At 32.3% G+C, this 24,319-nt stretch overlaps 2 protein-coding genes across 2 annotated transcripts in view; one reads left to right on the forward strand and one right to left on the reverse strand.

Annotated features, from left to right (window-relative positions):
* LOC127837254 (long-chain fatty acid transport protein 4-like) overlaps positions 1 to 24,319 on the forward strand; it is a 456,835-nt gene that overhangs the window by 321,815 nt on the left and 110,701 nt on the right. The window lies entirely within an intron of this gene.
* On the reverse strand, positions 642 to 3,487 carry LOC127837266 (alpha-2A adrenergic receptor-like). The gene is made up of 2 exons (XM_052364193.1): positions 3,303 to 3,487; positions 642 to 1,901 (listed from the first exon to the last, which is right to left on the reverse strand). Exon 2 carries the CDS (start codon positions 1,882 to 1,884, stop codon positions 649 to 651), a length of 1,236 nt encoding a protein of 411 aa, XP_052220153.1. The 5' UTR covers positions 1,885 to 1,901; positions 3,303 to 3,487; the 3' UTR covers positions 642 to 648.

Raw genomic sequence — 24,319 nt, forward strand, 5'->3', positions numbered from 1 at the left:
ATTACCAACATGGAACATCAAAAGCCTATAGAAGGGCAAAGAATAATTTTCAAACGTGTCATATCTTACGGTGCTCTTGAAATTATAAGTGGCAATTCAATCTTTCAATTAACTTTTCAATAGACGTGTGTTAGGCAATAAAGACACGGATATAGTTTTAACCTTTCATTTCAGCGAAATTGCCTCATTATATATTGAAACAAACATTAGAAAGAACTGGTTTTTATACGTTTTCTTTTGCGGAGATCTTGCAAATGATTATAGGGGATGATTCAAACCGTATAATGCCTAAGGCATAAAACTTAACTAAGTTTTAAAATTAGTATTTAAAATGCCATGCGTTTAAACATTTGTTAAGACATACCATCACGCAATGAGCTTTTAAATTGAGTCGTAGCCTAATCCTTATTCTTAGGTCAACGAATTTCTTGGTACTTATATATCTTCCAAAAAAGTGAATAATATATTTCAAAATAGTGAATATTTAGGTTCTTTCCTGCCATTGAAATCTAAATAAACATTAAAACGTTATACTTATATGCAACTATTATCTTGCTAAATAAAGATGACATAATACAACAAGAAACAACAAACAAACAATAAATTTAAACACTCAAGTATATATGGTAACTATAGGAAAATTCAACATCATAAAACCGGTCTGATTAGTTTTGACTTTAGAACTGGGCATATATTTTTGCAAGAGGTACGAAAACTCTTTAAAAATATAGCGTATACCAGTGGATTTATTATATGATTAATGAAGTATATCCTGTAGAAAAACGAAAATGTTACAAATAGACCCGGTGTTGTTGTTACAATTTTCGACACCCCAAATGATAAAATATTATGCGTTAAGTACGTGACTATATAAACAATTGTTAATATAAACCATATTATTGTCTTCGTTGGAAAGCCATGTCTCTGCAACATAGGAGTAGTGCGTTTATTACTGCTAAAGTTAAACGTCTGAACACAATTATTGCCATTAAATCTTCGTGTATAGAAGCCATTTCCAAACTCCCGTTTACTAGGAGGTTCTTCGCGAAAAATATCACGTGGGAATTGTTCGCTCTCTATATTGTTCGGCTCGTTGTTTCCAGGGGTTAATGGAATAGCCCATGTACCATGTGTGCGTTGCAACGATATAGCTTTAATCTGTTTGGCAGCCGCTCGCATAACAAATGCATACATTATTAAATATGCGAGTGATATACCTCCTAGTAATATCAATAAAATCAATTTATAAATGTTTCGCCATATCGATTTTTCAAATCGTTCTTCGGTTTCACACATATGGATAGTAGTGTTAGTTCCAAACTTATTAACCATTTCTGTGGTATTAATTCCGCACATTATTGCGCTGGGAATGGCCAGAAACAAGGGGAATACTATTGCAACTCCGAATAGGAGTTTCACTGCTAATTTTGGCGTCAGTTGTTTCTTAAATGGCTGCACCACCTTTCTATAACGATCAACAGAAATCACGAGCAATGCATTACATGAAGACGAGGCTCCAAACACATTGAAGAAGCACTTTAGTTTGCAAGGAACCGCATGTTCGAATTCAAAGTAGTTTATTTGCTTCATCATCTCCGCCGGTAGAAGAGTCACACACGTTATAAGATCTATAACAGCCAACGTCAATACAAACACTTTGAAATTATTTCTTCTGTACTCCCGACTGAATGAGAACACCACTAATATCAGCAGATTTCCAAAGAAACCAAAGAACGTAAAAAATCCAAATATTATTGTCAACGGAAGCGCTGCATCCGCGTATCGGCTATTTAGGTCGTCGAGTGACTCCATTAAAACCGATGAGTTATTGTAGGAATTGTCGGAAATACGACTATCCATGGGAGAATGTTCGTTATCCACCATCGTGCTCCACCGTCATCCTTAATATATCAAACAGGTTATTATGGAAACGTATATAAAACAAACATCTAATAACGCAATAATGAAACATCATAGACACCACACTATATTAACATAGTTTGATGTGTGGTTTACTTATACACAATATCGGCCAATATAAATAAAACACAACATATAGCTAACTGCTTTGTGAATTTAACCGCAACTAAAACAGAAATTAAATGAAGCGGATCATTCAAAAACTTCATATTTATCCGATAACATCGCAAAACGGATACTTTTTATTGAAGAAAGGTGATGTTTGCAATAGAAATAAAATTTCGTTTTTAATTTCGTAAACAGCAATGATGTGGCTGTCACGAGGTTATTATGCGTTAAAGAAAGATATGTAATCTTGCATGAAACTAAACTGATTAAAGCTACTTAGTATTGCGTATTTTAAAATGAATGGATAAACCTTACAAAACTCTTTGTATTTCGAGTCGTCTTCAACCGTCCGTCAGAACTTAATGCGGTTCAAACCAAAGACGTAATTAAATCATACCTAGCATGACATAATGTGGTTTGTTACATAACACAGTCAGTTATCGCAGCGCTTCATTTATTTTTTATGAGTATTTTATCACAGGTTTATCTCATTAAGCATATATCCATGAAAGTTTCGATATTTTTGAATACTTTAAGCGACGTGTTCAAAGTATGGTATAATTGTGATTTTCAAAAAAGTTTTCATATATTAAAAAAAGATTGTATCTTTTATGTTTTCATAAGCGACATAATTCTCCTGAATAAAAAGTAATAAACATGCTGGCGAATTAATTGATAATCATCGTCAAATTCGGTGAAACAATAAAAACTTTTGTAATAATATTCATCGATGCTTTTGTTAAAAGAGGTTGTACAAGTTTATTCATAATTCAATTTTGATGTTTATATGGCGCTGATTTAGTAGCACGACAATATGTTCTAATGTACTTTTGTCTCGCTATTATAATAAAACAATATTATTTACAATAATGCAGATCTTATAAGTAAGGCATTTAACGACTTAAAAAAAGACCACAAACATCGGTGCACAACTCCATTTAAACCCAAACAAATAATTGAATTTTCATTAGCTTATATTGGTGTTATTGAAACCTGTAGAAAAATTGGCTATAGATAGCATTTACCTTTAAGGCCCATGTAATTCCATTTAAATCAAATGTGCTTGTTTGTACAATATAGGTACAAACGTTTAAACATGTGTACGATCGTTATTAAACTGCAAATTACGCATACAACTTTATTCATAGATATTAATTCCAAATAAATAAACAAAATTACATGCCATAGTCGCGGCATGCAACACACGCGTATATGAAGACCTTTACATCCATATGTTTTATTAAGTCACTTATAAACTGTCAAATCCCCCTTACCGTTTTAGCGTAATGGCGTAATCCGTTTTAGAAATTCATTCCTCCAATTTATAAACACAAAGTACCCACATCAACGGTCTAAGTATCCGAAATAAAAGTAGTTTTAAACGCAGAGTTGTAGTTTTCATTGAAAACCGGGTTTGGGTTCACGTGGTGAGTAACGGTTACACATCGTTTACCTCTCAGTCTCATCTTACACTGTTCGGCCGACTTTGCTACCAGATTTATAATAACGGATTTGAACTTTATCTTCAAAACATCGTTGTGTTATAAGTAAACCCGCGTTTGGTGTTATTTGGTAGCAAGATCTTTCTTCCCGATTTCAGTCCTGTATCATGAGAATTTCACACATGTTATTTAAAAGAGAATACTTAATTGCTTATAACCCCTCTGTGATGTTTAAGCTTACTCTCGGAATGTACAATATCGTCAAAAATAAACCGTTACAAATATAAATGAGAACGTAAGTGGCATTTAAAACATGTATTTATGTTATTTAGCCTATTGAATATTGACAAGTGTTATAGAAGACCTCCTATTAATCCGTCTTTGTCAAGATAAAGTCTACACAAAAAAAACAAAAAAGAGAGAATTTATGATAAAGATTTAACCTTGAAATGTTATCACAAACTCTATTTAGAAATAAACACATACAAGTACCCTTGGTTGAATAGATCACGCCGGGTACGCGAATACTTCGTTGACGGATGGCACTTCACTAACAGAGAACAACAAACGCCACGCGCGAGAGGTAAGTTCCTCTGTTTTATTTAAAGTTATATCCTAAAGATTAGTTTTTTAAGACAAGACACATGGTCGAGTTGATAACTGGTGTATCCTTTTGTATTGGGAATACACAATTTTACGGAAGAATGGTACAGTTTTGCCCAAAAAATATATAATTCGATCGGAAAACAGCATCAACTGGATGAAGAGTAAACATTTTAACAAAATAAAACTACTTAGAATTATTGCAAGAAATTGTTTGCTATTCCAGCATGTAGAGTAATCACTGTGCTTCAAATACTGAAATTTTGATAGTATTCAATGAAATATAAACAAAGATAGTGCATGTTGTAATAGGTGGCATACATAAAGTTGCAGGCACTTTGTTTACCGATAAAGGGCACTTCAGATTACGGAGACTTCCAACAAAGCGGGCACTCTAATAACAGAGTTTTATCTTCTACCTTAAATGCATTTATTTATATTATGGCTATTCATACGAAACATTTTGAAAATATATTTTTCAAAAATCACATTACTATTTATTTATACTATGTTTATTATAATTGCAATTTTCAAATAAGATAATATTTATTATTAAATAAATGTGTACATAATGAACTTTTTTTATATTGGTAACTTGAGATTCAGAGAAATGAAAAAACAACGGATAATGTTTAATTTTACTTATAGCAGGGCTCTAGATAACTGTAGTGAAGGGGTCTTTATGAGGCAAATACACATTTGTTCTTCATAAAACCCTATGTCGGTTGTGCTTATTTGAATCTCATCATCAAGACGATACTTATGCGTAGCAACACAATTAAATAGAATGGTAAAACTTCCTTAATTTTGAGCCCTGCTTATAGGGAGAACTTCCCTTTACGCAACGCTAACGTTTGCTCGAAGTGCGATTCACCTGACCCTCAATCACTGTATAGGTTGAGTTTAAAGAAACACGGGTAAAATTAAATCGTAAAAACAACTGATTCTGGAAAAAAGGAATGCGTACATAAAATGTTTAAATGTTATATTATGGAGTCAGTACTTAGTATATCCCCACAAACGAAGTTTAGGGTGCTATATAGGATAGAACTTGTTTTCCTCAGTCTTAAAGAACTTAGTGCACACTGAGCACTTTATGCATCCATCCTCATGTGTCTTCAAATGACGCTTCAAGTAGGCTTTCCTAGCATAACTGGCCTCACAAATTCCACACGAGAACCGTTCGCTTGTACACAATTCTTCTTCTAAACTAATGTCCAACAACGAACCGTCGGCGGCATTCATAAGCTCCGATTCACTCATCCTGTAATAAATAATTGTGTCACTTATATGCAGCTTCATATGCAGCACGTGTTGTGTTTATATTAAAAACAAAGACGGATATGCATAACTTTTTACACCACTGCCGTGTGATTAAATCGACCCCGCTCGTTCTTTTATTGCTATTTTCGTTTATTGGCATTGAGCCAAAAAGTTCCAATAGAATTTCGAACCTGCATCGCTGCTGATATTAATCTCTGAGAGGCAGTTTAAGCAGAGTGATTATTCATGACATGCTATCTAATAGATAAGTAAATAGACTTAGTAACATCATTTGCACATAAAGATAAATGCTTTAGATCAACCGTTTAGAACGTAATTTAAAATATATGGTCATATAGATTTTACTCATTTATAGACATATCCAATTTGTTTAACATGTATCTTTCACATTTATACCAAATCCTAATTATATTTCAAAGGGATAAGAACATGCTTCGGTAATTCGTTTTTTATTTGCGTACTAAGTACATACATTTTTATTTATTGCCTGCTTACTTTAACAGTATTCCACAGCGAATTCTGTATTTTTGATTCACAATAAAACGAGTGTGTTATATCTGGAAAAAAGTGTCTAGATGTCGGTAAACGAAGTGCCGTTGTTTTTTAGATGATCGGTAATCGAAGTACAGATGAAAAATGTGCATGCGACTCTTAAAACATTTGAATTTTCTCAAATACATTAGTAACATAAAATGTAACATGTTGTAACATTACAGGATATATTGATCTTTTATTTCGAATAGTAATCACGTTCTTGATTTATTTCCAAGTATGTTTATTTTGTAAAAATATGTACTGATCATTCAATTCATGCTGATTAACGATGGAATTTTGTCTTTTTTTTTAATAATTCACCGTTTTTCAGCGAATTTCTTTCTTCGCAATACGAAGTGCTATACCATGAATCGCCCAAACAATGTTCTGTGTCTAAAAACCAAATAAACAGAACATAAATACAAAAAAACTGAAGAACTCACCTCTCACGCGTGGCTTTTGTTGTTCTCTGTTAGTGAAGTACCATCCGTCAACGAAGTATTCGCATACCCGGCGTGTAGATATCCGATACTTAAAACCAACAACAACAATTGGCTGTAGAAAAGCGTGTTTATAACGTTGACGTCTCAACATCATTTATCCAACATATTCAAAATACAATAACACGTTTCCTTTTTCGTATTATAACCGCAGAAGATTCTTTTGATATATTTGTTTGGAAAAACAAGTCTACAATTTAAGCCGTTACCAGTCGAAACAGCATTGACATGCATCAACACCATCTGAATTCATAATATATATCAAATCCAAATAGTTTATTTATGGCTTCATGGTGAAATTTACTAACATATATTTCAATTTGATATTTTCTTCTATTATTCAGTGTGCTGGAATAGATTTGTATGTGCGGTAATACATGATAGCATACACCAATAAATCATTACTGCGTCATGCGAAAATGGGTCTCAGGACATACATTACAAGACTGATCTTTCTATTTAAGAGGTAACCTATGCACGAATAAGACCACAAAACCTTGCAAGACTTTATATCGGACAGGGTAACTCCCTACCAACTAGCGTGAATGCGTTGGAGCTACGCTGGACATATGTCATAAGACCCATTTTCGCATTACATATCTAATATATATTGTTTGTCGGTGTGAAACTGGCTCGTTCTCTACATAACATGCCGATCCTGTATATGGCTATATATTAAGTTAACGAGTAGGATAATAACGGATGATACAGGTAACAACAAAAATAACATACGAATCATGTATTACAAATGTATATTCGATAGCAATACATGGTTATAAAAATCCGCATTTCTCTCACTCAAGGCAAGTGACCTATTGTATTGACGGTTAAAGGCAAAGCGTTTAATGCAATATTAAACATATACACACATAAGTAATGCGGTGTTCATGATATCTGGACAATCAATCCAACAAATCTTTTTGCTCGCGGTTAATCGCATTGTTATTCTCAAATAAAAGCAAATTTTATACGACGGAGCAAAATAAAACTAAGGTTAAAGACCCATTCACCACATATCATCAATTGATTTATAATGACTTTAAATTGTGATAACTATGAAGCATATGAAGCAAGAAACGCTAAAGCTTTTTTTACGTCCCTATCATTTTCGTATAAATTGATGACAACATGTCGATTGCGAAAGAGTAGTACAATTAAAACACACGTGAGTCCGAATTTTTGACACTTTTGCCTTTTGGTACATAGGTATCCTGTTACACACTCGGTGGTCGACTATTTATCTTTTTAATCAGTGTTTCATGCTATTTAACTTGTTTCTTTTATCCTACGCTCCAATTTTTAGTTAAAGTTAATGAAATCGATGGAGTGCTCCGAAAAAAACAGGTATATTTAATGGAAGTTTGTCGTTAACCTGGTTATAGGTCCATATCAATTTTAACGGGGCAAACACATTGTAACTGTCTATGTAAAACACTTGGGGTTAAACTGGTTTCAGTAGCTCAAAAACATCACGCTTGGCATAACGTTTTTCACGAAAGTTTTTAGGGTATATAAAACTGAATCATAATACAACACTTCAAATTAAAAAGCAATTCTAGATTATAAAGTTCGTTGTATTATCATTGAACTATCCAATTGCTGCTTCAAACCAACATATTTGTAACATTTAACACATTTTAATAAGTCTAAAGAACATATAATTTGTTTATTAAACAGCTTCCGAGACATAGGATCATATAGTTAAATAAGTAGTTAACCTTAGAAAAAATAAACCATATATAGTTCAGATTGTCCCTAAAATTGACAATAATGGTGCTAAAAATGGGTCACTGTATGCTGCACTAATGTCATCCTCTTACAACTACCTCGTTAGTTTACCCATATCGATTATATCAACTGAATTTCCATGTGCATATAACACATGATACAAAGTAAGGCGTGTCGCACATGAGAAAGTGATATTTTGATAATTAAATTATGGCGAATTGAAACATTTTTAACAAGCATGTTCAAACATTCAATATTCATAGAACCAAGGTAAGCAAACTATTGTATGTAATGAATTGTAACCATTTTTGCACGACACACATTTGAACATAATTAATATTATCGGCATATGATAAAGAAATGGCAAAAACACGCATATAAATATAGAATACAGATATTAATTAGGTTTCAATTGAACAAATAAAAATACATTTAGGAAATGCAGTCAAGTAGTTTCGTCCTCAAAAGTTTTTTTTTACATAGATGTCTAATAAGGTACGTATTATCTTTATACAAACAACATAACCAATGGAATTACGAAAATATTTCATAAGGAAAGACACAAATAAAACAAATTCACGTGTTTCCTTTGAAAGTGTTTGTAGCATACAATGTTCAAATCATGAGCGTTCAGTACCACTCAACGATAACAAGGACATAAGTATTGGTATATTAGTAGCTTTAAGGCGTTGGACTCTATATTTTTAAGTTAGATTAGTGGAAGAATCAAAATAAAATTAATTGTAATACAACGGAACATTTCGGTTATGACAGGAGCTATAAGACTCGTTTAGTAACGCATCGTTGATAAGTTTCATGACCATCATGCATAACCGCATTATAAATCAACTATTGATTACAGACAATTCCATCATCAACGCACCTGCACTCTCCGATTTCATAAACGCAATCGAGCAAGGTATAAGTGTTTGCTACAGAGTACTATATGCAAAGATCTTATTAAGTCATATGTCAACTAAATTTCCTGCATGTTCGATTATTTGATGATACATTTTTAACAAAATTATCATTTTACAGTAGATTGAAGTGAATTGCGTAATATAAATGACATTTTTTTAAAGAGAAGTTTTAATATTCTCAGGTAATTAACGCATGATACCCTGGGGAACAACAAGTGTACTGTAACAACATACAGCGTCTGAAAATTTTGAAAATAACATTTGATTATTAAACTTCATTTAAGCAAGTGTTTACTAGACCTACACAATCAACAGTGATTTAAATTTTCACTTATGACCAAAGCATTTTCCAATTAAGGATATAAACAAGTTTGTTAATACAAATATAAAATTATTGTTACTTTTGATAATTGTCCATAATCATGACTATTTGTTAAGATTTTACTATTGATTATGAACCAGTTTATGTTGTTTAATAAAACTGTGTACAATACAAGTTAGATGATCGATATTTTTTTCATACTGACAATGCAGGTCGTAAACTCTGTTTAATTGAACATTGACACACGTCTGGTATAAATTAATTATCGTCATTTACACGCACTTTAATAACCATTACTGTAAGCAGACAGTCCTAAGCTGTTTTGGATTATATCACGAAAGGAGATATGACTACAGAAACATGTCGTTAATTAAGTTAATGTAAACAACTATCACCTATCGCAACGATTAAATGATTGTTATGACAGTAGCGAAACCAAAGTTATGCGTAGGTGGGATAATTACTATGTTTTTACTCTCAATAATGTTGATAACAAATAAAAACAGTGTTTGCAAGTATTAACCTTATAAGCCACGTTGCAAACATGTCTTATTTGGTATATTTGGCAGTTATGACGTGTGCGAGGCGTTTGACGAAAATGAGATGTTTATCCCAAACTTATGTAATAAAGAGTTCAATGCTACATACAATCTAATACTGGCGTTTGCGATTTAATCACGTGCTTAATCTTAACATGTTAGTCTCTTAAACAAATCAGCGCAAACTGTTATAATACACACAATATCACTCTGTCGTGGAAAACAAACAATATATTGACAATTAAAAGCTAGTAAAACGATCGTTTAAAAAATACTGTTCAATGTGGCGTCAGCAAACTTGTTGAATATGTTTGTGGGCATAACATGTCGTTAAATTTCGATTTACAGTCGGGTTGTTATAAGAACTTCTTAATTATGACCCTTTAATTATAAAAATGACAAAAAGTTAACTTTTAAATAATCTGACTCGCTCCATCATCAAACGGGTTGACATGGTTTGTAGACATATAATCTCGACACATTTTAATAACCAGAAAAATCGCAAAAAATTAGTTATTGACTATTGCCATTGGATAATCATAAATAAGTTACACCAGTCCGCTTTTTTACCATAGATAGTTTTGAATATATTGTTATTAATTGTAATGGTTGGCATATCTTTTCGTTTTTCTATTATCATCTATAGCGCCTCTGACAGTTTTGGATGATAAAATAAATATATATTCAAATTAAATGCGTCGACTCTCTGTTTGCAAAAGTTGAAATCGTATCAGTCAGAAAATAAGTTTAAAATTGGTGTTGGCGTATTATTGCGGCAAGCTTGAATAACCAGCCGGATTGCATATCATTACAGATTGCGTGTAAATACATTTTTTTGCAAAAGAGGTATACATCCTTAATAAATAAATGTAACCCAGACCGTACAAGAAAACATTTTGTGACGCACTTGAACTCTTGATCTTGTATTGAATCCTTCAGTTATACAATATTAAGTTAGCAAACTACGAATCTCAAAAAAGTTTCACTGGAAAATGAAACGGATTTGAACAACTTTCTGTCTGAGTTGTGTACGTTTCCATAATTGTGTTAAATGTTCTCTGATGAAGACCATTAGTCAATTAAAATAGAAGATGAAAAAACGATCCAAGTGTGTATGAAGTGTATTTCAGATATTAGCTTAAGGTTCATTCCGGTGTTCCACTCATTCAAAACATATTAACACTTAAGCATAGTACAAGTATGTGAATGTGAGAGACCGTTTATCACATACATAAAACATGTACTCGAGGAAATTAAAAAAAAGTATTTTAAGAGTAATACAGGTAATCAAAGTATAACTCAACCTTTGATATTGCATATTTTTACAGTATTACTCATGTAATTTTGAAAACGTTTAAAATGTTGTGTTTTGTTCGAAGAGCATTTGTCAACAATTTGCAAATGCATTTATTAATTATTAAAACGTGAAGCATTTGCAAATATCGGAGCGTAACATAATGGTTTATCTATTTCCTATTAATTAATACAAAGACACATTTATGCATCTAATGTGCAGTTGTATAACTTCTATATTGTATCGTTAAATATATTACTGAAACGTCTGAAAACCCTTAGTAAGCTTTTAGAATGAATAGCCAAAATACTATAGATTAGTATAATTCCATAAAATCAAACTATAAGTAAATTGTAAACCCAGTGTGCATGTAACTAATATCCTCTTGAAATCGACATTGACGAAGTATCAAACGTGAGATGAAACTATCATTAAGACTCTTTGAAACATATCAGACGCATGCACAGTTTAGTATTAGTATATAATATATATATATATTCATGAGAGCCAACATGACGAAGATGCACCAAAGACATTTAAGGAGCATTTTATTTTTGCAATATAATGATTTTTAAACATGTAGAAACATATGTTTTTACCATCTCTACAGGAATCATCATTATACAGTAGCTTGGTCAATCACAATCAGTGTGAGAATTCATTATTTTCTTTTAGGGACTCTTTATGAAAATTACAGTTTGGCATTAAACAGTTTGCCAACGAAAACAAAGATCATGTACTACCTCTTGTAATAAAGTGCAGTGATGTTGCACACAGTGGAAATCTACTGGTCCTTCGGTTGGCAAAGCTGATAACGACGTCCATTTAATAATATAAAACTAATTACTGGCGTCTGCATACACCATCATCAAGCCTAGGTTCATAAGGGGCACTTTTTACCGTTGATAGGAACAAGTTATTACTCGGTTCTTTTCAAGCAAGATACATTCCAATGACATACATTAAAATGAATTTTCTTGCATCACTACTATCGGTGGGTACATCCATGTAAAATAAAGCACAACGCCAAAGAACTGAAGTATTTGTATTGTTTGTGGCATCATATTTTATGATCCGCAGTGGAAATTAATAGCTACTTAAGCAATATTAAAATTATTCCAAACATGTTCGTTCCAAAAATAATCACGTAATATATTTGCATGTATTCTATTAATAAAACATAACTTTGTATGTGCATCATTGTGAAGCATTTTCTGTCTACACGTTCGCTTCACAGCTATGCTAAATTCACTAGCATTTTCGGTTACTGAGAATGTGTTTTATGGATGACAATTGTGTTTCTGTTGTAACGCTGATATTAGATGCTGATAAGTTAGTCAATCAAATGAATCACGATTTGTAGATTTACGACTGTTTTAAACTGGAAATATGTATACAACAAAAAGATTTGGGAAACATAATTTAATTGTTAATATAAAACAATTAATGTTCAAAAGAAATGACGGTTTATGGTAACAAAGTGGCTCGTGTTGTTCATTAAAATTTTACTTTTAGTTTTTTGTAAGATATTTTTTTCATTTGATAACCAGGCATCTTGGAGGCGTTTTGTCTCTATTACAGTAAACAAGTAACACACATGACGTTGCCGAAGATAACTGCATCTTCTTTACAAAGTTATCTTCCAGTGTTTTCAGATGTTCAAGATAAGTTTGAAAGCACCATAGAAATAATCGTCATGAATGTTTCGAGTGTACCTGATAACGAAACAGTGTCGAAGGCTATTACAAGTTCATCATTTATTCAAAGAAATTCGGCCCACAAAATATGGAGAGAGTGAGCGCAATAAAAGTATAGTTATCAGATGCGACATTTATAGTTTGTCCATAATAACTAATATTTATTGCAAAACCCATTCTTTATAATTGCCAATTATGACATTTTTATACACTCATCTGCCCAAGTCATTGTCCATAAATTGTGTTAGTGACTAGTAAACACTACGTCCACATCGCGTAAACGTATTTTAACCATTCTGGGAGCTTTGTAAAACGGTTATCCACCTTTAAAAAAACTTCTAAAGAAGCAAGGATCTTCAGTCTGTTCAATGAACTCACAGAAGTTTTTACTGATAAATAAAACATTTTAATTTGTCTTTGTTGTGATATTAATATTTTTTGTATGTTTAGGACTTGGCCAAACTTAATACAATCAGTTCGTACAGTGAAACATGAAACACATCATGTCATACATATAGGATCTGGCACGAGTTGTCATATCGTACCATATTTTATTAAACGAGTTCAGGAATTTTGTTAGTAAGCGAGCCATTGGCTTTAAATGAGCAAATTAAATAAATATTTACGCAAACATTATGATAAATCCCGAATGTTTTGTTTACATTTCGTGACGCCATTTAACGTTGCAACGTCATTTCAGCAAAATAACAAAATGCGATTGGTCAATAAACATAAACTAAGCATATGAAAACGCTTAAAAAGTATTATACACATTTGTAAGATAAAATATATGTAATGGCTATATTACATGGGAAACAGGGTATGGCATGTGATAAATATTGTCTTTGAACTTTCGTACGAATATGGGTATTCAATTATTGGATTCATTTGATATTACACAAGTCAGGTAGTTAACCACCTTTTGATAGCCGAGAATTGAAGGGCAATGTTGAAGAATCATTTTAAGGAAGGAATCAAGTCATAAGTATCAATGGTATTCCTCTGTGTAACCATCCTCCCCGGTATGAGTTTGGCATACGTCAGTTAATCAAACACAGCAAAATTGATCACACATGTAGTGTTCCAGTCCTGATCGATTGTAAACAAGAACAATATAGACAGATTACTTAAGAAACGAAAAAAGGCAAAACTGAAAATTTATCAGTCACGGAAACAGCATAGTTTCACAAATCGCAAATTGTGATATTTTAGTGACCCCACATGTTGTTTTAATTCTGTTGAACAAATGATCATTCAACAGCTATAAATCCTGTGTTGCATAATGTCTACAAGTACAAGTAATAAGAACGCCTCGAATAAAAACACGACGTTTTATTGAAAGCCAATATTCAAAGAAAGTGATCTAACCCGACTTGAAAGAATGCCCTTTTTCGTTAAATGTAGTCATATAGAGAATATAAGGTTCGTGTTGCTCACATATAAGTTATAACACGTCTTATAACAACAGAACCACGGGCATTGGTGAGTAAGTTATGTTTTCGTACAGAGCAAATTATTTTGTTTTCTGTATTCTACACTTATCAGGTATTCTTTTTAGCCCAGCAATATCACAAAAGAGTATGTCTTTAAAAAAACAACAACAGTGCAATATGAAGAATACTGCGTTATATATACGTTTTCGGTTTAGAAACAACTCTGTCCAAATACGTCAAATATACTCTTTTACCCTTTTGTTTCACTCTATAAATCCTGTTCCATATTCCGTCAAAGTTATATTCACCACGTTTTCATCGTTAGTTGAACTCAGGAAATTACGTGATTCTCGTTTTATATGCTGGAAGGGTAGATCAGTAATGTGACAAAAACAATTACGTAATTGTGTGCATACCTGTTTAAAAGTTGCAATTGTCATTTTGTGGGTATTTTTCATTCCACTTTGATAATTAAATTTGTGTAATCAGTAGTATATCTCGCCGAAGAATCACACTCAAAGTAATTGAGATACAACGAAACGATTTGATTACGACAGGAGCAACACACGCTCTTTTATTAATGCATCATTTTTAATGTTCATGACCACCATGCATAACCGCATTACAAATCAACTATTAATGACAGACAATTCCTTCATCAACGCACCTGCACTCTCCAATATCATTTACAAAATCTACCAAGTTATAAGCCGCAGTGATTCCTACAGATTACTATTTGCAAACATTTTAGGGAATCATGTCAAATCAATTTGCTGCATATTCAATATAGAGAATAATAGGTAAGTGTTGATTATAGATAAGGTTTATCATGCGAGGCTTAGAAAACAAAAAGCACGAGCCTTTTGTCGTTAAGTCAAGTTATGCATACAACTATCACCTTTCGCAAAGATTAAATAATTGTTATGACGGTAGTGAAACCGAAGGTATGCGGAGATGGGAGATTTACTTTGTCCCGACTCTCAATAATGTTGATAACAAATAAAAACAATATTTGCCAATATTAGCCTCATAAGGCAAGTTGTAAACATGTTTTATTTGGTATATTTGGCAGTAATGACGTGTGCGAGGCGTTTGAAATGACGAACATGAGTCGTTTATCCCACACGTATTTAATAAATAGTTAAATGCCCCTTACAAACAAATACTGACGTTTGCGATTTTATCACTTGTTTATCTTAACATGCTAGCCCCACAAAAGAATCAGCACAACATGTCATGAAACACACCATTTCACTCGGTCAAAGGTAAAGGCAATTTTGCAGCCATTTCTACGTCGGAAAATATGTTTAAAATATATTGACAATTAAAACCTAGTAAAACGCCCGTTTAAAAAATACTGTTCAACCGTGTCATCATCAAACTTGGTGTAGATGTTTATGGGCATAACATGTCGGTAAATTTCGATTTACAGCCGGGTTATTATAAGAACTTCATAATAATGACCCTTTAATTACAAAAAATGACACAATTAACTTGTATGTCATCTGACACTCTCCATCAGCAAACATGGTGACATGGTTTGTAGGCATATAATATCGACCAATGTTGATAACCAGACATTTCGAAAGAAACAAACAAATCTGAATTATAGCTATTTAATTATCATATATAAGTAAAATTTCACCTGTCCGCGTTTTTACCTTAACTAGTTTTAACAATATCGTTAACAATTATAATGTTCGAGATATCTTTTCCTTGTTCAAGTATCATCCAGAGCGCCTCTGACACTTGTGGATTATAAAAATATATCTAAATTAAACGTGTCGACTCTCTGTTTGTAATAGTTTAGATCGTATCAGTAAGACAATTAGTTACCAATTTGTGTTGGCGTATTATTTCGGCAAGATTAAATAACCACCCGGATTGCATAATATTACGCTTTGTGTGTACACACATTTTTGCATCAAATGTATACATCCTGAAAAAATTACTGTAACCCATTCATTAAATGGGCATATTTTGTTACGAACTTGAACTATGATACTGTATTAAAGCCTTCAGTTATACTATATTATGTTAGCAAAATACCAAATTTCAAAAAAAATTATCGCTGGAAATTGAAAACGATTCGAACAACGCTCTGTCTGAGTTGTGAACGTTTCTATTGTTGTGTGAATTGTTCTTTAAAGTAGAAAATTAGATAACTAACAGTGAAGATAAATAAACGACGCTTACCTCAGTTTATGAAGTGTGTTTCAGATATTAGCTCAAGGCTCATTCCGCTGCTCGGCTCCTTCAAAATCAATTAAGACCCACGCATGGTATAAGTGTGTGATTGTGAGAGACCGTTTATCATATATAAGAAACATGTACTTGAAGAAATTAAAAATGTAGTTTAAGAGAAATAAGAGTAATCAACCATTAAAGTATAACTTAACCTTTGATATTGTACATTTTAACAGTATTGTTCACCCAATTTTGAAAAGTTTAAAATGTTGTTTTTGTTCGTAGAGCATTTGTTAACAATTTGCATATGTATTTATCAATTATTACAACGTGATACATTTGCATTTATCGGAGCGCAACCTAATGGTTAATGTATTTCCTAGTCATTATAAGCAAGATACAGCTAATATGCATCTTTATAACTTCTATATTGTAGCGTTAAATATATTGAACTGAATCATCTGAAAATACTGTGTATGCTTTTAGTATACATCGTCAAATGACTATAGATTGGTTTAATTCCATAGTGTATCTAAACGTTACTTGTTAACCCAGTTTCATGAGATAACTGTCCTCTACAAATCGGCATTTACGAAATATCAACCCGTTTATGACAATTATTAACAGGTTTCCAACGAAACCAAACACCATGAAGTACCAGAACGTTCTTGTAAGAAATAGCAGTGACTATGCGCACCTGTAGAGGAAATCGACCAGTCCTTCCGTTGGCAAAGCTGATAACGACATGTCATAATATGAAAATAATTACTGGCTTCTGCGGACACAAGTCTAGGTTCATCAGGGACACTTGTTACCGTTGATGGAAATAATTTATAGCTCGGTTCGTTTCCAGCAAGACAAAGTCCCATGACACATTAACATGAATTTGTCTTTCTTGAATCACCACTATATTTGAGTACATCAATGTAAAATATAGCACAGCGCCGAAGAAGTGAAATATTTTGATTGTGGTGGCATCAAATTGTTTAATCCGTAGTGAAAATTAATAGCTCCTTAAGCCATGTTAGTATTATTCCAACCATTTTCGTTCCACAAATAATAACGTATTATATTTGAATGTATTATGTTGAATGAATATTATATACGTTTGTATTTTCATCATTGGGGAGAATTTCTGTCCACACTTAAGCTTTTCAACTATGTTCATTTAAATAGCATTTTCGGAAACAGTGCATGTGTTTTTTAGATGGCAATTCTTTTTCTGTTATATCTCTGATATTACATGTTGATTAGTTAGTCAATCAAATGAAACAAGATTTGATGACTAACGACTGTTTTAAACTGGAAATATGTATACAAAAAAGAAAACATGTATTATATAGGAAACATAATTAAATTGTTAATATAAAACAATTATGTTGAAAAGAAATGACGGTTTATGGTAACAAATGGCTGGTATTGTTTAGTAAAATTTTACTTGTTTAAGATAATTATTTTCATTTGATAACCAGGCATTTTGGCAGTACTTTGTCTCTAGTTCAGTAAACAAGTCATACACCTGACGCTGCAAAAGATAGCTGCATCTTATTTATCCAGTTAACTGCTAGTGTTTTCAGATGTTCAAGATAAGTTTGAGAGCACAGAGCTCCCATCCTTTTTTAGAGGGGTTGTGTGTTTCAATCATGAAAAGTATCCGTGGTGTAGCGTTTGTATTTGATTTACTGCGTTAGCGCACATAAAACACATTTAGAAATCATATAACGGTTACAATAACTTATAGTGAAATGGTGTTCATGATGTTTTAAATACAACGATCGTTTACATGTTTGAAGCTTTCTAGTTAGACGTATATGGCAAAACGGGTTGTTCTTAAAAAGTAAGTTTAACGTATACCCGTATTTCCAGTAATATATGGACAATCTTATATGGTAGGTGTTTATTTCTATCCAATATTAATTTATATAATGTACACAAAAAACACTTTATATGTTAAACATCTTGAATTACTACGAAATTTAATCAAGATAATGTTGATGTCAACTTACATCATAGCTTGCAATAAAACTCAAATGAACGTATTGTTTTCAAACAATATGTGTAACATGTTTATAATGTTAGGTTTTGATTAAGTGTAACGAAATTGAATTAACAACACATGCCAGATTAAGAGAACAAGACAGCAAATGTCCAATTAACAAAATATTACAAACGAAAAAATATTAAAATCGCATCATTTTTCTACAACAATTCGCTTTGGATTGTGCATACACCGCTATAACACTCGAAAGGAATATTGGGGCTTGTAAGGATGGATGAACGAATGATAGCATATCAAGATCGATCACAATACGTAGTTATGATAAGAGACTTTAACCAATTCTTTAACAAAAATGTTGTTTATACTGTTATGTAAAATATATAAATTGTAGAATGTATATAATATGTTATAATATGCACCTATGCTAGTAAACTTTGTACGGCGTGGAGTGGGAGGCACCCGACAAACAAACTCTTATTGACAAGGAGAATAAAATATAATGAACGTAAAAAAGATCGAGCATAACATAATTGATCATTATGTATTGTTCTTTTAAGTAAATTAACCATGTGCACTCTATCCAACTGTCTCCGAGACGCCATCTCACAAACTTTGATCTATGGCGCTGCCTTACTTGGAGATGCATAAATATTGCGCTACTTACCAGAAAGTTTCGAACAATAATAAAACATTATCAAATGAGGTGATGTAGGTTTTATGCACCCAACAGTTAACAGAACAATTCCAATTGCAGGTCAAAACAGAGAAACCTATATAGAAAACCATCTTGTCATGGTGAACTGCAAACGAGCACCTTGTGATTTAACCAGTGTAAAGATCACATTTGCAAGCAGTTTTATAAATAATAACATGAAACATCTGCGCTTAAAATACATAAAGTGTTGCAGTAACAAAAACATTGACTGACAGTTGAACTACAAGGTGGTGCTTAGATCAGTCCGTCGAACCAATTCACGTGTACAACAATAATAAATTGTTTTAACGTTCATGTTTTATTTCATTTGAATACCCGTTGTATTAAAAGGATACACACAGATTGCAATGACTAATTAAATTACCGATCTAACACTTAAGTCTCGTAATATTCGAAAAACAGTTAGTTTTACAAGGATGTCTTAATGGCCAAATAATATAGTATTTGTGAATGAAAAGCGCATTAAATGTTATAAAAAGTGTGAGTGTACATCTGATTTCGTGTCTGCAACCTTAATATCACCCAATTTAAAAGCGGTCATGGTAGAGACTATCAATGTTCTTGGTTATGGACATGGGAAAAGCGAAGCAAACCTACTTCTCTATCTTATAGGTTGCACAACAATTGCAGCACTACTTTAATTCGTGGATATTATGTCGTCACTAAATAGAGCGCATGCGTGTCACGATGACCTAGTCACTGACAATATTTTACTAAGCCCCGTAAATTATTAGCTACTTGATTAATCATAATCAAAATAAGTAGAATGAGCGTTTTGATTTAGAGATAAGCCACATCATGTCACATATTATTGTATTTGAACTTTCTTGCAAATATGTGCATTCAATTATTGGATGCATTTGATCTTACACAATGCAGGCAGATTTTTGCAAATTGATTACTTGTTAAAACCGAGTATTTTATAATATTATTTACAACTTAGTTTTAAAAGAAATTCATTCTTGTGTCTTGTAAATTGAATGATTACGAATGAAAGCAAAAAATCAAGCACATTATAAAAAGTTCCATCATCCACTAAATGAAAGCCATGCAGCTATCTTATTGTGATTCAACTGTCATAACTTACATCGTGCATTTACCGTCATCTCATGTTCTTAATGCCAACTTTTTTTCACTTTGGCTCAATTTTTATGAAAAAATTGATATAAATATAGTTAAATAACCATTTACGAACATGGTGTTACCTTTGAGCGTATATAGTATAATGTCTATATATAAATAAAATCTTGTAAATGGCATAACAGCTATAATTGCACGTTAAGTTGCTTTGATGGGAAACAATTCATTTTACAACCTATGCAAGTACTCATGTTTATAAATGTGATGTGATTGTATGCATTTGTTAAAGTGTGCTGAATAAATATTCAATCAATTGCAACATTTTGCCATATATTATCATAGCCCATATAAAATACACCGTCTTTATTGTTGAACTTTCAGTTATAAGTTTCATCTGCAAAAAGAGATTACAAGCCTGATAGTTAGACAGTAAAGTTGCATGCGTGCACTCATTTGCCAACTATGCATAATGGCTTGGTTCGGGGCGCCAGAAATCGCATAAAACGGTAAACGATGCATAATGGTCTTGTAGAATCCTCATGTGTGTTTATTTATAGTATTCATCATTGTCAAAATCTATTTAATATCTTATTCATATAGAGATACATTTGTATAATGTGTCGTATCATAAGATACATACTTAAATAACACCTTTACGTTAATATATTTTTTTTATATTTCGTTATTGTATTATTAGTTAAATAATGTATCTTTTATTATTGTGCACAAACTAGGGATCATCAGGTTCGTATTTATGTAATTAGAGCAACGTACGTACATTTCGATTTTCTATATACCATCAAAATATTGTAGATAATTATATTTAAATACATATATATTATTAGTTACCATTGGTCACAATCTAAATGTTTTATCATAATTTTTACACAGATGGTTCATTAGTACGAGGTGTGATAGTGTGAAAGTACTAGTATTTCTAAATGACAATATGTTTGTATAAGTCGTGAACACTTTTTATTATTCCGGACAGTAATAAGATCGCCATTGCTACATTTTCTTGTAAGCATTTTTTTAATTAGTTAATTGCCAATTACATGTATATACATACATTCCATTTGAAAACCGAAGTATATGCTTTCCAAATGAATGAGCTTGTATTGAAATTGCAATCATAAATGTGCTTCATTGTAGATATATTGACATGGCGCTCAGGCCCGGATGTTTTGAAATTTCATGGATAATTGTACAGGGTGATTAGTTTTTATATGTTTTTTTCAGCAAATATCGCATTATTAAAAAACAAAACTGGCAATGTAGTGCGATTCAGCGAAGATTCGTTTTAATAATTTTGTAATTTGTTAAATTTGATTCGGTCGTTTTAGTGGAAACAAAAAAACTACTTGTGTGTCTTATTAGCCAATAAAGCAATCAAAACTCAAGGACTACGTGCGATTATCTTATTCGTAATTTTAAGTCATCGTTGCATGCTGTTACTTTGTATCCCGCATATTAGAAGAATAGTTTAATCCTTTAGGGTGTTTATAAATATGTTCTATGCATACGCTGAAATCGCAAATTCGTGTAAGGAATACATATTACGTGATGTTAATGCTGAGTATATAATAATATTGCGATAACACAAAAAGGAGCATTCATAGTAAGCAGCGACAAGGATTAAAAAGCAATGAATACATCACCTAATATTATTGTCAGCATTTTAGAAGAATGTACCAATATACATCTTAGTTATGAAGAACAGCCAGAAAAAAAACATTAAGATGATTATCTCCATCAGTATATTCCTATTACCGCAAAACTACATAATATACATATATATCATTGTTCAATAATGCACAGCAAGGAACCTTTTAAATGATTAAAATAACACTCATCAAACATAAATTGATCTCTGATAGCTAGACATACAGAAGGCATGTTCTGTAATTGTTATTCCAGAAGCATATTTCAGTCGCAAAGAGGGAAACTTATGACAACCACTCATGGATTTTATAGACCATAAAACGACTAAAAAGAAATCCCTTACGCAGAAATATTGAAGCCTCGGTTAGATTATGATTTTAATGAGTTTATTATTATTAATATTTGGAGCTTACATTGCAAAATTTAGTGCAGAAGTTTTCGACATTCAAATAATCAATAATCGAACTTAAAACAGTACACTAGCTTAATCTAGAGGGGGATGGGGGAAAACTTAATAATACGAATGATACAAAAATAAAAGAACAGATTATAAAGCAAATTATATAGAATTGACCCATGTCTGTCAAAAGGGGTAAGAAACGTTTTGGATAACGAAAGTCAAAGAAAAGTGTCGGTCGAGATCGTTTGTGTTAACACGCTTAATCTAAGGGGCGCAAACTTAATAATACGAATGATACAAAAATAAAACAACAGCTTATAAAGCAAACTATATAGAATTGACCCATGTCTGTCAAAAGGGGTAAGAAACGTTTTGGAAAACGAAAGTCAAAAAATAGTGTCGGTCAAGACCGTTTGTGTCAACACGTGATACTTGTGCACTATGACCTGTGCATTTTTGTCGCTGAAATCTATTAAATTATCAAATTAAGACTGTAGATCTATGTTATTTATCTTTTAGATTGTTTTGTGTTTTGTTTATAGTCAGTAAATAATGTTTTTTTTTATCTGGGATTATAATGAAATGTTGGACCAATTTATTTCATAAACATATTTGTAACAAAAGTTACATTTGGATCAATCATTTTATAATGTATGGCGTATAAAATAATAATGCAATCATATAATATATATATATAATGACAAACTAATATAATACAATAACATACTTATTATAACGCAGTGTAAATCAGTTTACACACACTATTGTACCGCTTTAATTAATACTTCAAAACACTGTCACATGGTTGATTCTTAATTGATACAACATGGAAATACATTTCTCAGCATTTTCGTCAATAATTGTTTACTAGAATCTCTGAAACCTTTCACAAACAATGCATATATCATAGGATTGACAATATGATTAGCAAAGTACATTCGAAAAAAGAATGAAAAAGAAACAAATTCGTTCGTCGTCATCTTCACCACGTTTCCTACAGTTAATGCCAAAACAATGTGTGTAAGGTACGTTACAATGAAAAAAACTGTTAAGGTGAACCAGATGAATGTTTTTGTCGGAAATTCTTTCCTAAAACGTGAGCTATGGCGCGATAAACGTTTGAAACTTGAACTTTTGCTAATTCTTGTAGGTTTAATAGAGTTGGTCACTTGGCGCTCAGTACCGAAATGCGTTGCAGATACTGTTAATGGAATCGTCGAGCTCAACACTTGACTATCTTTACCCTCGATTTCCTTCATATTTTCTGTTTCTTTTAGCTGGTTGCATCTCATAACAGTATCATTGATTTCCATAGTATTACGTCTAACCGGCGTTTCTAAGTAGCACGTATCCACCGGGCAGTTACTTGAAATGATGGTACTTCGTTGTTGCTTCGCAATTGCGTGTATTTGCTTTACAACAACTACCATAACTCTCCCGTAGAGTACCAGGTATATGAATGAAATTCCACAGTGTAATATAATAAATATCCATTTGTACACATTCCTCAATATAGATGTCTTAAATCTTTTTTCACTCTCGCATAGATATACTGTCGTGTTAGAGCCGTATATGTTCACTATTGTCGTAGAATTTATTCCGCACATCAGAGTTCCAGGAATTGCCAGACATATCGGGAACATGACGGCTACGCCCATCAAGATTTTTACTGCAATCGCTGGACTCATCTGCATCTTAAAGGGCTGCACAACCTTTCGGTATCTGTCCACAGATATCACCAGTAGGGCAAGACAAGAAGAAGAGGCGCCGAAAACATTTAAGAAGCATTTAAATTTGCAGTATAAAGGATTGTTAAACATGAAGAAATACCTGTGTTTTACCATCTCTGCAGGAATAAGGGTAATGCTTGTGATTAAGTCAATTACAGCAAGGGTGAGAACAAATACTTTGAAATTATTTCCCTTGTATTCTGGACTCTTTATGAAAATGAC

This window comes from Dreissena polymorpha, chromosome 7, assembly GCF_020536995.1.
Source record: "Dreissena polymorpha isolate Duluth1 chromosome 7, UMN_Dpol_1.0, whole genome shotgun sequence".
Classification (NCBI taxonomy): domain Eukaryota; kingdom Metazoa; phylum Mollusca; class Bivalvia; order Myida; family Dreissenidae; genus Dreissena; species Dreissena polymorpha.

Coding starts and splice junctions, on each gene's coding strand:
- LOC127837266 (XM_052364193.1), bottom strand. CDS start 1,884: ATGGTGGATAACGAACATTCTCCCATGGATAGTCGTATTTCCGACAAT.